The sequence below is a fragment of the Erythrolamprus reginae genome, chromosome 6 (assembly GCF_031021105.1).
Source record: "Erythrolamprus reginae isolate rEryReg1 chromosome 6, rEryReg1.hap1, whole genome shotgun sequence".
NCBI classification, from domain to species: domain Eukaryota; kingdom Metazoa; phylum Chordata; class Lepidosauria; order Squamata; family Dipsadidae; genus Erythrolamprus; species Erythrolamprus reginae.
The window spans coordinates 12334120-12349801 of record NC_091955.1 but is presented as its reverse complement, the minus strand read 5'-3'; the positions used below and the strand labels follow the sequence as shown (position 1 = coordinate 12349801).

At 45.3% G+C, this 15682-nt stretch overlaps 1 protein-coding gene across 2 annotated transcripts in view; it reads right to left on the bottom strand.

Moving 5' to 3' along the window:
* Window positions 1-1102: 1102 nt before the first annotated feature.
* The window catches only part of WNT7B (Wnt family member 7B), a 170582-nt gene continuing 156002 nt past the window's right edge, over window positions 1103-15682 (bottom strand). The window contains exons 3-4 of one of the 2 annotated variants that reach the window (XM_070755259.1): window positions 14050-14321; window positions 1103-3077 (exon numbers count right to left, since the gene is read on the bottom strand). In XM_070755259.1, coding sequence (XP_070611360.1) covers window positions 2598-3077; window positions 14050-14321 — 752 coding nt within the window. In that variant the 3' untranslated portion in view covers window positions 1103-2597. The remainder of the gene's footprint in view (window positions 3078-14049; window positions 14322-15682) is intronic. The other variant, XM_070755258.1, reaches the window with a different exon arrangement.

Here is a 15682-nt window from a genome sequence, read left to right as displayed (position 1 = left end):
GAAGCCATCAAATGGAACGTTTCCAGCCTTCAAAGGACCTCTGGGGGTGGGGAGAGGCTGTTTTCGGCCTCACAAGGCTCGGAAATCTGGGAAGAGCAAAAACCGGCCTTCCCCATCCCCTCTGGAGGCTGAAAATAGGCTATTTCCCGACTCCCAGTGGGCTCAGAAGGCCTGAAAATCAGCTGGCCGGCATGTACATCCACGCCGGACCTAAGGTTCCCCTGCCCACCAATACAGCTCCGTGTACCACTTGTGGCACACAGAGCCACAGACTCGCCATCACGGCCTTATATCATTCTCATAGCCTAATGTGCAATGGGGTCATTCCTCATCTCTAGAAGTCACCGAATTTGGTGACTTGCGGCCCAGAAACAGAAGGAAGCTGTCTCCCCCCACCACTGAAGTGTCATCAATTCTTGGATAATGTGTAGATTCATTTCAGGTGTTAAGCAGCTGATATACAAAGATCTTCCTCTCTCTATACATCTCCACAATCTACGAAGACCCTCAGTGCTTTGCAGAAGACTGGAAATTTGAGCGCGTGTAAAAATTTTATACAAAGTCCCATTCAACTGAGATGGGTCACAGCGATCTAGAAACATGACACAAACAGTGAAAGGACCTTCAGGAAAGACATATTCCAGATACACATCCCCACAAAACAATAAAGTTGTGTAAGGTTTAATGCATCCCCAGGAAAAGAAAGATGACACAGGACCACGGCTGCCATCTTGACTGTGGTTTGACTTTTTTGAAACCCCCTCCCCTTTGCAGATACAGTGGTACCTCTACCTACAAACGCCTCTACTGATTAACTTTTCTAGATAAGAACCAGGTGTTCAAGATTTTTTTGCCTGTTCTCAAGAACCATTTTCCACTTACAAACCCGACCTTCCAAAACTGTAACCGGAAAAGACAGGGAGAAGCCTCCGTGGGGCCTCTCTAGAAATCTCCTGGGAGGAAACAGGGCCGGAAAAGGCGGGGAGAAGCCTGGGAGGAAACAGGGCTGGAAAAGTTGGGGAGAAGCCTCCATGGGGCCTCCACTCTCCCTGTGGTTTTCCCAATCACACATATTATTTGCTTTTACATTGATTCCTATGGGAAAAATTGTTCCTTCTTACAAACCTTTCTACTTAAGAACCTGGTCACGGAATGAATTAAGTTCATAAGTAGAGGTACCACTGTATATCCTTGCTCATCTTTGTCTAGAATCAGCAAGAGGGCCAGTCTATGACAATTTGCCATGGCCAGATCATCATAGCCAACTGGCTACAATGGCCAACTTGCTTCAGCCAACATGCTTTGGGACAACCAGCCATGATCAACTCATCCCAGGACGACTCACTATGGGACAAGAGTTACACTAATATCAATGAAATGATGAAACAGAACCATTTAAGAAAGCATGCAAAAGGAGGGACAAAATGAAATGCGAATGACAAAAATTAAAAGATTTTTTTAAAAAAAAATAATTAAATTGTATTGTTAAATTGTCCTGCAGCAATTTGTCATATGGAGAGTTGGCTGCAGTGACTTGGCCGCAGTGAGTTGTCCCATTCTGTGATGTGATGGCTATTCTGGCCCAGCTTTCATTAGCAAAACAAGCCAAACCATCCCCTTTTTTCAATCACCATTTTACACTGTCAAATTGCCTTTTCTCCCTCTTGAATGATCCTCTGGTCCGAGGACAGAACTGTGCTTAAAACAGTGGAGTGCCATAAAATCAGTAGCATTGGAAAAAAACAAAACAACGTCGGGGAGAACCAAGTACCCAAAATGAAAATAAAAGAAGTCAGAGCTCCAGTAATTTTACACTTAGTTCAAAGTAAAGACATGGCTACCCGTTAGTGCTTAGAGAGTTTTGATAATATTAAAAACATAAATAAGAGAATCTCTTTTTTTTCCCTGCTGAAATGTCCATTCAAAAGGTTCCAGTGTTACTGGGAGCTGTCAGAATTTCCTTTTATTTTATCTATGAATCCATCCTCCAAGTTCCTCCCAACGCCGTATTTCATTTGTCTTAGCTGCTTGCCCTTTCCCCCTACTTTATTCCCTTTCTTTTTCGGAAGTAAGTGTTGAAACAACACTGTCAGAATCTTAGTTTTGTACTTAACATTTTCATTCCTCTTTCTTTTGTCCTTTATTTAAATAGGAAAAAAAAAGTCACCGTCGGGCATCTACACGCTCATTCTGAATTTAAAAATCTTTGTCTGGAACCTGCGTCTATCGTCTCGTATGTATAACTTAATCTAAGAGTAAAATTCTACGATACCTTGGACTGCAGTGGGCAAGGGGAGGAGGAATCAAAAGGAAAAATTGCTCACCTTGAATAACATCATCCTAATCCATCATCCCAGGGTCCCTTGGACTAATGGAATCAAAGCAACTCTAGCCAACAGATTACGCATTGCTCTTCCAACTGTGTTAGTAAGAAACAAATAAAGAGATCGGTTCTAACCCCCTTCCCACCCCACCCACCCCACCCAAAACAGAGAAAAGAAAGAAAGAAAGAAAATGTGCAAATTGATGCTGTAGTTATTTTGTTCCGCACAACCAAGTGGTGGCTGTGTCCATGTTCGGGTTGCTCCGTCTCAAGGTTACTTGCAAGTGAACACTTCTGTCCGTTCACTGCAGGTGTTGCATTTCACAAAGCAACACCAGTGGAACTTGCAGTTGCACTGCCACACCTTGGTGTACTGGTGAGTGTTGTAGCCCCTTCCGCAGCACATCATGCCACAGCCGTCTGCCCCGAGGGACGTACGGTTGCACAGCCTGCCCTGGGTCCCCACGCTCCCTGTCGAAACATCCTCTTCACAGTAATTCGGAGATTTGTCGATGTAGACCAAATCGGTCTCCATTGGTTTCTGGTAGCTTCTGATCTGCTTGATCTTCAGGAAGGTGGGCTGCCGAAGCCGGCTGGCCCGGACCACTTCCACTTGCACCGCAGCATTATACTTCTCTTTCAAAATATATCCAATCTCTCGGAATTTGGGTAGCGTAGTCCAACACGTCTTCGTGGTGCAGGAGCCGGAAACGCCGTGGCATTTGCACTCCAGTTTCATGCGTCCTTCAAGCACCTGCACATGGAAACAGGGAGAACAAAAGAACAACAAACAGGCTTCAGCTTTGGAGTTTGTTAAAAGTTACAAAACATCTATCAATATGAGTGGCGCGATCTGTCAGGAAGCCGCCTGTTTCAAAGCCCCCTGATTTCATTTGGAGAATAGGTTTGTATTGTTTTCTCCTTAAAACCCATGGAAAATTAAATGGTTCCTTCATTTTAGCTGGAAGGAATAACCACATACTATTTTATTAGCTTCTTATGGATCCTGAATCCAGATACTTGAGCAGAGGGGAGAGGAGGAGGGGGAAGGGGGAGGAAGGAGATGGGGGAAGGGAATAAAAGAAAGGAGAGGAGAAGAGAAGAGAGGAGAGGAAATGGAAAGAGGGAAGGAAGAGGAGAGGAAAGAGAGGGGAAGGGGGAAATGGGAACAGAGGACAGGGGGAGGGGGAGGGGGAGGAGAAGAGAGAGAGGGGAAGAGGGAAGGGTGAAGAGAGGATGAGGAGAAGGGAGAGGAGAGGAGAGAAGAGGGAAGGGGAAGGGAGAAGAGGAGGGGGATGGGGGATGGGGGAGGAAGGAGGAAGGAGAGGAGAAAGGGAATGAGGGAAAGGAGAGGAGAAAGAGGAAGGAAGAGGAGAGAGAGGGGAAGAGGGAAGGGGGAGGAGAGGAGAGGGAAAGAGAGAAAACGGGGAAAGAGAGAGGAGAGGAGAGAGAGGGAAGGTGATAAGGGAGATGAGAGGAGAAGGGGAAAGAGAGGAGGAAGGGAAGGGAGAGGAGAAATGGGGAAGGGGAAGAGGGAAGGAGAGGAGAGGAGAAAGAGGAAAGGAAGAGGAGAGAGAGGGGAAGAGGGAAGGGGGAGGAGAGGAGAGAGAGGGGAAGAGGGAAGGGTGAAGAGAGGAGGAGGAGAAGGGAGAGGAGAGGAGAGAAGAGGGAAGGGGAAGGGAGAAGAGGAGGGAGATGGGGGAGGAAGGAGGAAGGAGAAGGGAAAGGGAATGAGGGAAAGGAGAGGAGAAAGAGGAAAGGAAGAGGAGAGAGAGGGGAAGAGGGAAGGAAGAGGAGAGAAAAGAGAGGGGAAGGGGGAAATGGGAACAGAGGACAGGGGGAGGGGGAGGAGAGGAGAGAGAGGGGAAGAGGGAAGGGTGAAGAGAGGAGCAGGAGAAGGGAGAGGAGAGGAGAAAGAGGAAAGGAAGAGGAGAGAGAGGGGAAGAGGGAAGGGGGAGGAGAGGAGAGAGAGGGGAAGAGGGAAGGGTGAAGAGAGGAGGAGGAGAAGGGAGAGGAGAGGAGAGAAGAGGGAAGGGGAAGGGAGAAGAGGAGGGAGATGGGGGAGGAAGGAGGAAGGAGAAGGGAAAGGGAATGAGGGAAAGGAGAGGAGAAAGAGGAAAGGAAGAGGAGAGAGAGGGGAAGAGGGAAGGGGGAGGAGAGGAGAGGGAAAGAGAGAAAACGGGGAAAGAGAGAGGAGAGGAGAGAGAGGGAAAGTGATAAGGGAGATGAGAGGAGAAGGGGAAAGAGAGGAGGAAGGGAGAAGAGAGGAGAGAGAGGGGAAGGGAGAGGAGAAATGGGGAAGGGGAAGAGGGAAGGAGAGGAGAGGAGAAAGAGGAAAGGAAGAGGAGACAGAGGGGAAGAGTGAGGAGAAGGGAGGAGAGGGAAAGAGAGAAAACGGGGAAAGGGAGAGGAGAGGGGAGATGGGGAAGGAGATAAGGGAGATGAGAGGAGAAGGGGAAAGAGAGGGGAAAGGGGAAAGGGAGAGGAGAGAGGGGGAAGGGAGAGGAGAAATGGGGAAGAGAGGGGAAGGAGGAAGGGAGGAGAGAGGAGAGAGACCGAAAGGGGAAGGAGGTGGAAGGAGGTGGAAAGAGAGCGGGAAGGGGAAGAGAGAAGGGAGTGGAGAGAAAATGGGAAGGGGGAAGGGGAAGGGAGAGGAGAGGAGAGATGGGGAAGGAGGGGAAGGGGAAGGGAGAGAGAAATGGGGAAGGGGAAGCCGGATCCGGCTGCGCCGTGAGCGAGACCGAAAGGGGGAAGGAGGGTCCGTTCTCAGTTGGCCTGTTCAAGTCTCGGGAGAGAAGTGAGAGAAATGGGAAGGGGGAAGGGGACCTTGTCCTGTCTCGTCTCTTCTCTCAGAGGGGGAAGGGGGAAGGGAGAGAACCTTCGGGGCCAGTCTGTTCCGTGCTCCTTGTCTGCTCGTCTCCCTCCCTGAGGGGAAAGGGGAAGGGGGAAGGGAGAAGGGAGTGGAGAGAAAAGGGGAAGGGGAAGGGGGAAGTGAAAGGAGAGGAGAGAGTTGGAGAAACCATACACCTAATGAAGACCTTCATAATCTCGAGAAGGAGAATATTCTATGCTATGTTCAGAATGTCAATCTAAGCATTTTACTTCCAATGCCAGCTGTTTCACAAATGCCCACATTGCTCTAAGTTTATGTTTCATTCTAAGATTATTGATTGCATTTTCCTGTTCTGTAGTTTTTTCTTCCCCTGCAATTTTCAAACTTTCAATCAAAGGGGCGGTTTGTGTCCCCCAGGATTCTGCAATAGCAATCCCGGCAGCAGAGAGGAGCAATCGGATCAATTTCTGGACTTGCCACAGGAAATCTCCATCGCGGAGCAAGAGCCGGATTCGTAGGCAATAATAAACCCGACAAGTGGGATCGATAGCTTTTCCCTTCTTCCCCTTTGCAGAGCACACCAGTGGCATCACCCTCTTGACACCGCCAATTGCTAGGGGCAACAACAGCCAGACACTGCTTTGGACGACATACACACTCCACTGCCATCCCTGTAATAGGTAACCACTAATTCAATAATATTGTTTTCACACTGTGTGATTATTAAGTACTGTAGATTAAGTAAGTGCACATTTTTGGAGTGGTTTAATTAGATAGGTTGAAGTGCATGGCCTGCCTTCTTCCCTTCCCCTCCCCTCCCCTTCCCATCCCCTGCCCTACCCTCCCTCATCTTCCTTCCTTCCTTCCTTTCTTTCCTCTCTCCCTCCCTTACTCTTCCTTCCCCTTCCTTCCTTCTTTCCTCTTTCTCCTTCTCTTCCTCCGTTCCTTCCTCCCTCCCTGCCTCTTGCTCCCTCCCTCTCTCTGTTCCTTCCTTCCTTCCTTTCCTCTTCCTCTCTCCTCCTCCTTCTCTTCTTCCTTCTCTCCCTCCATTCCTTCCTTCATCCCTCCCTGCCTCTTGCTCCCTCTCTCTCTCTGTTCCTTCCTTCCTTCCCTCTTTCCCTCCATTCCTCTTTCTTCTCCTTCCCTTCCTTCCTTCTTTCCTCTTCCTCTCTCCTCCTCCTTCTCTTCCTCCTTCTCTCCCTCTGTTCCTTCCTTCCTTTCCTCCCTCCCTCCTTGCCTCTTGCTCCCTCCCTCTCTCTGTTCCCTCCTTCCTTCCTTTCCTCTCTCCCTCCCTTCCTCTTCCTTCCCCTTCCTTCCTTCCTTCCTTTCCTCTTCCTCTCTCCTCCTCCTTCTCTTCTTCCTTCTCTCCCTCCATTCCTTCCTCCCTCCCTCCCCGCCTCTTGCTCCCTCTCTCTCTCTGTTCCTTCCTTCTTTCCTCTTCCTCTCTCCTCCTTCTCTTCCTCCTTCTCTCCCTCCGTTCCTTCCTTCCTTTCCTTCCTCCCTCCCTCCTTGCCTCTTGCTCCCTCTCTCTCTGTTCCTTCCTTCCTTCCTCTCTTCCTTGTTATACTACTCTTGCCACACCTTTCTGCCCAATATTTGAATATGTGAGAGTTCTGGATTGGGAGGTTGAGGCCAGGAAGCTTTGGGCAAAAGCTTTCAGCGATGAGTTGGCATTAAATCCTCTCTGACGATGGATTAATTGCACATACCTGTTCCCAGAGGAGAGATCTGTGATATAGATTGCTTCCCAGCACCGAAGGGAGGCCGTAGCTAATCAAATCAGGTACTGGATCTCACAAGGGACCACAACCATTTATTTGAAGCTCTTCCTGGATTTTTCTCCAAGGAGAATCCAGACCAGGAAAGGAGCTTTGACTGCAACCTTCTCCTTGCCTTGTTTTCAATCCCCCTATGGACACCTGACCCTTTTATGGTGGTTTCTCCCCCCTCTCCTTTTGTTTTCTCAACTAAGATATCTATTCCTGCTAACCTGGTATTCCTTCTCTTGTCAATGAATATAGATCCAAACTCAATGAAACTGCCCCAAACTCGATTGCAGAAAATACAACTTCAGCAACAGAGCGATCAATGCCTGGAGTGCTGTACCCAACTCTGTGGGTTCTTCCTCAAACCCCCAAAATTTTAAACTTAGACTGTCTACAGTCGACCTCTATTCCTAAGGGGTCTGTAAGTAACGTGCATAAACGCATTAGCATTCCTACCATCCCTGTCCTATGTCCTATTGCCCAAATTTACCTATACACATATATTTATTGGATTTATATGCTGCCCCTGTCCGAAAATTAAATTAAAGAATTAAAGTGCTGTCAGACCATACAGTAGCCAGGAATGCCTTCAGTTACAGTTTGCCAACAAGGAATAAATGTTGATGTTGTATAGACCATGAAGATTTTTGCAATTTGACTCGTTTAAGGCAGATGTTTTAAAATGTCTTTGAAGATCGACAAGCATGAAAATTAACTTTTCTGGGCTTCGGATCTTCACTAAATTCCTAAATTCTGGTCCAATCCATAGTTTCCTCTAAGCTGAGCAGTGAGCAATCGCTCACTTAAAAATCATAATCAACTCAGAGTTTTCCAAACCTGCCCAGAAGCCGAGAGGGAAAGAGTGAGAGGGAAGGAGAGAGAGAGGAAGAGAGAGAAACAGATAGAAAAAAGAGAGGAAGGAAAAGAGAAAGAAAAAGAATGGGAGTAAGGAAGAGAGAAAGAAAATCAAAATCTAGTTTGAAACTAGCTCAACTATTTAAGTGGCATTTTGATATTGATAGAGTTGCCCTATTATGAGCTCACTGTTATAGACACACAGTACAGTATTTTATTTTGAAATTCTCTTAGGCAAAACAGGGTGGGTTTTTTGTTTGTTTGTTTGTTTGTTTGTTTATTTATTTATTTATTATTACTGCCGCTCAGACACTATACTTTTCCGCCCCCCCCCAAAAAAAAAAAATTAGAGGGAACACTGGTCCAATCTCTGACTTCCAAAAGCTTTTCTCTTTCAGTAAGCTTTGAAAAAACAGAAGTTGTGCGGTTCTCTTCGGTGTTGAAACAAGGCTGTTGTTGAATCCCTCCTTCCCCTCAAATCCTGTAGAACATTTGCCATAATTTTCCCTTTCATTTGGGAAAAACCATATTAATCGAGGAAGGAAATTAAGACAGGATGCTTCTTCCAACGTTTTGAACTCAAAATCCCATGGATTATTAAAACAATTTCAATACCGACACTTAAAATAAACAACTAACTAAATAAATAAATAAAAAATAAAATTTTGACCAGAAACTGATTCCGACAACATTACTCCTTTTACCTGTTTTTTAACTCAATTAAACAACGATTTTCACTATAATTTCACAATTTAATCATTCATTTTATCTCAGATTAATCAAGCTATACCTTTTTTCTTTTTCAATACTTACTACATAGTTATAAATATATTTTATTTCCTTTATTCATTCTTTTTTTCTTCATTACTGATATATTACTGATACACTCAACAATATATCAATATATCAGTATAAGACCCACCTATACCGCCAGGCATGGGGATTTGAGACACCTTTCCCCCAGGCTTATTATAATTTATGTTTGGTATGTATGTGCTGTTTGGTTTTTAATTATGATAGGGTTTTTAGTTTTTTTTAATATTAGATTTGTGCCAGTATAATATTGTTTTTATCGTTGTTGTGAGCCGCCCCGAGTCTTCGGAGAGGGGCGGCATACAAATCTAATAAATTATTATTATTATTATTATTATTACCTTGTCGTATCTCCTGATAACTTCTGCTACTTACGCAGATTTCCCCTTTACTTTCCCCCATTTATTTAACTTTTTTCTCTTACTCCTTATACTTTTCTTTTGCTAAACATTTTATATAATTCTAATCTGATTTTTCTACTTACCTTTCTACAAATACCTCTTCCACTATTCTTAATAACATTTATTATCCTTATAGGTTTTAATGAACATGATAAGATAGATAAATGAATTATTGATAGTAATAAGATACAAATGTGAATATTGAATTCTTGTTACATTTTGTTACATATATTCTGAAATATATTATCATGTAATAAATACCCTTACCCATTTTGAATCTATGTACCCCCCCCTTCCCCTCCGTCCCATTTACCCTTTGTTAATTAATAAACTTTATTTAAAAAAAAAAAAGATAGGATGCACCCAGCTTGTTGCTTCTCTATGAAATTAGGCATCAAGCTTCGTGTAATTTTTTGAGACACCCTAGGAATACAACCCGGATCAAATGTATGAAACCAGTAGTAACGTTTTGCACATGTTAGTTTTGGCGGATGCCCCCTGGTTTTGTGTTTTTCTTGGTGGAGATATTCATTTTCAAACCAGATGCTGGCTGAAACAAAACCCAAGCTACGTTTAACTGCCAGAACCAAAGGTAACAGACAGAAAATGTTTTAAATGGTTGGGTTTGAATCAGAAGCTTCTGAGTCGGTCCGTTCCTTTCTAGGTCAAGCACAGAAGCAAAACCACTCAGACCCAGGTGACAAAAGTAGATTTCGAATAATAGCATATACCTAGAATAAAGAGTTATACAAAATGAGTACAGAAACGGTATACAGTGGTACCTCTACTTAAGAACGCCTCTACTTAAGAACTTTTCTAGATAAGAACCAGAGATTTTTTTTGCCTCTTCTTAAGAACCATTTTCTACATAAGAACCCAAGTCCGGAAAAGTTTCCCAGGAAATTTGAGAGCAGCACAAAGTCCTGGCCAGTTTCCTGCCATTCCCCCTTTAATCCTGGCCATCTCAGGCTTTTCTGGGCTGCCAGAGGAGCCTTTTGGTGGCACTTAAGGAGGCTTTGGCAGTCCAGAGAGAACGAAGCATTTTCCTTTCTTGGGCACTTGGAGGGGGAATAAACCTCTGCCAGCACCCAGAGAAAAGGAACGCTCCCTCCCCCTCCCACCCAAATTCCGAGCTTTTATTTTTTTTCCTAATGGGTTTTCACGCATTATTTGCTTTTACATTGATTCCTATGGGAAAAATTGCTTCGACTTACAAACTTTTCTACTTAAGAACCTGGTCACAGGACGAATTAAGTTCCTAAGTAGAGGTACCACTGTATTCAGAAAAAAAAAGATTTTAGAAGAGACACTAATAATTTGAAGATGTAGGGGAATACACTACCAATGTGTTAATATAAAATGAGTTAGGATTAGAATCATTAGGGGAAAGTCGAGAGGGAGAAAGAGGAAATATAAAGAGAAGGGTGGAGAGACGTACAGGGTCCGTTCCAAAAGTAATGCATTTAAAAAAAAAAAAGTAATGTGTTGAACAGATTTGCACAAACACTTAAAATTCTTCAAAGTACTGTCCTTGGGCTTCTACACATTTTTTCCAGTGACTCTGTCATGACTGGTACGCGCCCTGGAAGGCGTCTTCGGGGACCTCTCGCAAGGTCTTCGTCACGGCTGATTGGGTTGATTTGATTTGATTGGATTGGATTGGATTTGTATGCCGCCCCTCTCCGTAGACTCGGGGCGGCTAACAACAGTAGTAAAACAGCATATGACAATCCAATATTAAAACAGTTAAAAACCCTTATTGTAAAACCAATCATACATACAGACATACCATGCATAAAATTGTAAAGGCCTAGGGGGAAAGAGTATCTCAGTTCCCCATGCCTGGCGGCAGAGGTGGGTTTTATGTTGCTTATGAAAGGCAAGGAGGGTGGGGGCAGTTCTAATCTCTGGGGGGAGTTGGTTCCAGAGGGCCAGGGCCGCCACAGAGAAGGCTCTTCCCCTGGGTCCCGCCAAGCGACATTGTTTAGTTGACAGGACCCGGAGAAGACCCACTCTGTGGGACCTAACTGGTCGCTGGGATTCGTGCAGCAGAAGGCGGTCCCTGAGATAGTCTGGTCCGGTGCCATAAAGGATTGGATCTCTTTTCTGGACGAAAAACGCGCCTTGCCACAATGCGCTACGAGTCCGCGAGTTCCTGGCCAACACCAGGTGCCAACACTGCCCCACCCTCCCTATGGTCTTGACATCACCCCAGCAGACTTCTTTTTGTTCCTCAGATTAAGGTAGCCCTGAAAGGAACCCATAGAAGAGATCCAATCAGATCTTGAGAGAGGTCCCCGAAGACGCCTTCCAGGGCCCGTACCAGTCATGGCAGAGTCGCTGGAAAAAATGTGCAGAGGCCCAAGGACAGTCCTTTGAAATATTTTAAGTGTTTATGCAAATCTCTTCAATAAATTACTTTAAAAAATAATAATTGCATTACTTTTGGAATGCACCCTGTATACACATGAGCCAAAGGTGTTCTTCTCAAAGTGTTAAAACAGTTGCATCCTTTTCAAGATCTTTGCAGCTTCTTTGAAGGCCATTCTCCAGCTGTTCGAAAGTATCCACACCATTGCCACCATCACAACCACTTTGTTTCCTTAGTGCTCCCAATAGCAGCATTGCATGCATCTCTCATATGGGTGGGCACACCTATCTGTCAACCATGAAGGTGGCCTGACTAAGGCCATCTTGGAGGCTTCAGTGTTGCCACAGAGGGGGAAATAAAGATAGTTGGAGGTTGGCAGCCAAAACAAAATAACAACCAGACAGCACCTCGATTGGATTGTTTGGGAAAGGGAAAAAACTCATACATTTAATCAGGTGAAAACTGTGGGAACCTTCAGAGTCGGTTTTCACCAGTTTGTGCCAGTACGATAGGCCCAATAAACCTGTTCTTTGAGGAACCTACTTGCCTTGGAATTCTGTTTGCTATGGGTGTATTCAGTGATGGGCTCCTACAGGTATGGTCAGGTACGGAGAACCGGTAGAACAATTTTGATTTTTTTTTCTTTTTTTCCCTTCTGGGCTCTGGGTATGTTTTCCCTATCGCAGTAAATGAGGTTGAATGTGTATAATTTTAGAAGAGTTGTGCGTGTGTGTGTATACATACACATACAGTTTATAGTAGATAATGTATACTTTTTTGTTCCTGTGTGTAATACGTATGTACACATATGGCATATATACATAGAATTAAAGAGTATATTTTGGATGTTCAGTAATAGTAAATAGATAGGGAAATTGTATCTCTTTGAGGCGAGGCCAGGCACCCTAGCTAAACCATTGTCGTGAGTGATGCCACCTTTAAGCCAATCACATGACCTTTAATCCACCCCACCACATGATCATCAAGCCACTCCCAACGGGTCACAGGGCCAGCAAGCCACAGCCACAAAATAAGCCACACCCACAACATGGTAGTAAATTATTTTGCAGCCCTTCACTGGGTGTATTCAGTAATGGGCAACCAAAATTTTTACTGCCGCACTGTGGGTGTGGGTTAATGGTCATGTGACTGGGTAGGAGTAGCTTGCCGACCATGTAACCAGGTGGGAGTAGCTTGAACGATCATCATCATTCAAGTGAACTGTTAAGTCCTCGACTTACAACTTTACAAGTGTCGCTCGCTAGGGTGACAATTTGCTTCGGGTTTCTCGCGCTCTCCTTCCTGGGTCGCTCTCCCCTCCTCAGGCTGGGTAGCTAGGTGAACGGGGGCTTCCAGAAGCATAAATGCTGCCAGTGCCGCTTCCACCCACGCCTTCTGCTTGCATCTCAGGCAGGAGGTGGCCGTGTGAGGCTGGAGGGGAGCCAGGAAGGAGAGAGGGAAGCTCGTCCGAGGCCAGGAAGGAGGAAAGAGGAAAAAAGCAAGGAGCGCAGACGCAGATGCAGCAGCAGAGGGGGGAAAAAGAGAGTTGAGCCGAGACCAGTAACCCAGGAAGTGACAGCCACCGATCAGCTGGAGCTGCGTACGCATCTTCATTTCCGCCGGTGGAACTGTGTTCCACCCGGTCCTGCCTGCTGCCCACCCCTGGGTGTATTACTTGGAACCCTGACACTACCTTTCCTTATGAAAATCTACTTTGCCCCGGAAACCTCTATTTCTTCACAACAAAACCTTTATCTTAGTTTGCTCAAGCAGAACATCATTCAGTATACAACCATTGATGTAAAAGCTGCAATCTTACAGTCCCAATGTATGTTCCAATTTATTTATTTTATTTTATTTATTTATTTATTAGATTTGTATGCCGCCCCTTTCCATAGACTCGGGGCGGCTCACAACATAATAAAAACAGTTCATGACAAATCTAATAATTTACAATTTAAAATATTTTTAAAAACCCATTATTAAGCAGACATACATACAAGCATACCATACATAAATCGTATAGGCCCGGGGGAGATATCTCAGTTCCCCCATGCCTAACGACAAAGGTGGGTTTTAAGGAGTTTGCGAAAGGCAAGGAGGGTAGGGGCAGTTCTAATCTCTGGGGGGAGCTGGTTCCAGAGAGTCGGGGCCGCCACAGAGAAGGCTCTTCCCTGGGGCCCGCCAACCGACATTGTTTAGTTGATGGGACCCAGAGAAGGCCAACTCTGTGGGACCTAATCGGTTGCTGGGATTCGTGCGGCAGAAGGCGGTCCCTGAGATAATCTGGTCCGGTGTCATGAAGGGCTTTATAGGTCATAACCAACACTTTGAATTGTGACCAGAAACTGATCGGCAACCAATGCAGACTGCGGAGTGTTGGTGTAACATGGGCATATTTGGGGAAGCCCATGATTGCTCTCGCAGCTGCATTCTGCACAATCTGAAGTTTCCGAACACTTTTCAAAGGTAGCCCCATGTAGAGAGCATTACAGTAGTCGGACCTCGAGGTGATGAGGGCATGAGTGACTGTGAGCAGTTACTCCTGGTCCAAGTAGGGCCGCAACTGGTGCACCAGGCGAACCTGGGCAAACGCCGCCCTCGCCACAGCTGAAAGATGGCAATCTCTGGACCCTGTAAAGGCCTCCCCTCCCTTGAATCCTATCACCCCGTCCTGTGTAATATACCTTCCTCCCGGCTTCGTTGTTGTGCAGGTTCATCAGCCTCCGAGCGCTCTTTCGGATTTCTCTGGCGTCCACAAACCTTCTGGAGAAGTCGATGCCGTATCTGATATCAGCGGAACAGCCTCCCCACTTCCACCCTTCCTCCTGGTTGTAATAGCCTTGTTTCTCTCGGTCGCAGCCACAACTGCTGAGGTTTCCCTGGCTGCAGGCAGCCGTGATTGCGTGGGCAACGCCAGCGGCAGTGATGGCATAGGTGAAGGCGGCTTCTCGGCTTCCTGCGGGGACAACATAGAGAAAAGGGAGGGGGAAAATCAGCTGGAAGATCATGAGAAAACTCAGTCCTTGGACCTTTCTTTCTTTCTTTCTTTCTTTACTTGCTTGCTTGCTTGCTTGCTTGCTTACTTACTTACTTACTTACTTACTTACTTACTTACTTACTTACTTTCTTTCTTACTTACTTACTTACTTACTTACTTATTTAGTCCAATACACAATACCCATTGAAGAGAATAGACATATAGTAATATATATGAAGAAAAGGATAGAAGAAATTAGAGGAGAAGATATATGAACTGAAGAAAAGATAAGATCTTTCCTCCCTCCATCCCTCCCTTCCCTGTCTCCCTTCCTTCCCACCTTCCTTCCCTCCCCTTTCTTTTCTTCCTCCCTCCCTCTTTTCCCTTCCTTCCTTCCTTCCTTCTTTCTTTCTCTTCCTTCTTTCCTCCCTCCATCCCTCCCTTCACTGTCTCCCTTCCCACATTTTTCCTTTCCCTTTCTTTACTTCCCCCTCCCTCTTTTCCCTTCCTTCCTTCCTTCCTTCCTTCCTTCCTTCCTTCCTTCCTTCCTTTCTTTCTTTCTTCCTTCCTTCCTTTCTTTCTTTCTTTCTTGCCAGCTAGATGGAGAGAAAGTAACACAAGGTAGGATTCTGAACTTCTCCACCCATCTGATGACTTCACTCCGCAGTTATCCATATCATAGTATTACAGTTAAGCAGAAACATCCGTTGAGCAGAAAGCCATTTGCCAAAGGGAAACAGAACTCTGCTCTAATACTGCAAATGTTTGGAGGAACCAACGTGGTTCAGAAATCTCCTCCTTCGGTCTGCTGAGAGAAGAGAAATCTGACAATATGGCACGTTGGGTTTCCTAATCTTGCTCTCTAGTTTTCCTCGATGGTCTCTGGGGAACAGCAGCAGTTCCAAAGCAGGATGCTACTTACTGCTGGTGTAACTGGTGGGAGGTCTTAAGCATAAAACGTATCAGGAAAGACTTAATGAACTCAATCTGTATAGTCTGGAGGACAGAAGGAAAAGGGGGGACATGATCGAAACATTTAAATATGTTAAAGGGTTAAATAAGGTCCAGGAGGGAAGTGTTTTTAATAGGAAAGTGAACACAACAACAAGGGGACACAATCTGAAGTTAGTTGGGGGAAAGATCAGAAGTAACGTGAGAAAATATTATTTCACTGAAAAAGTAGTAGATCCTTGGAACAAACTTCCAGCAGACGTGGTTGGTAAATCCACAGTCACTGAATTTAAACATGCCTGGGATAAACATATATCCATCCTAAGATAAAACACAGGAAATAGTATAAGGGCAGACTAGATGGACCATGAGGTCTTTTTCTGCCGTCA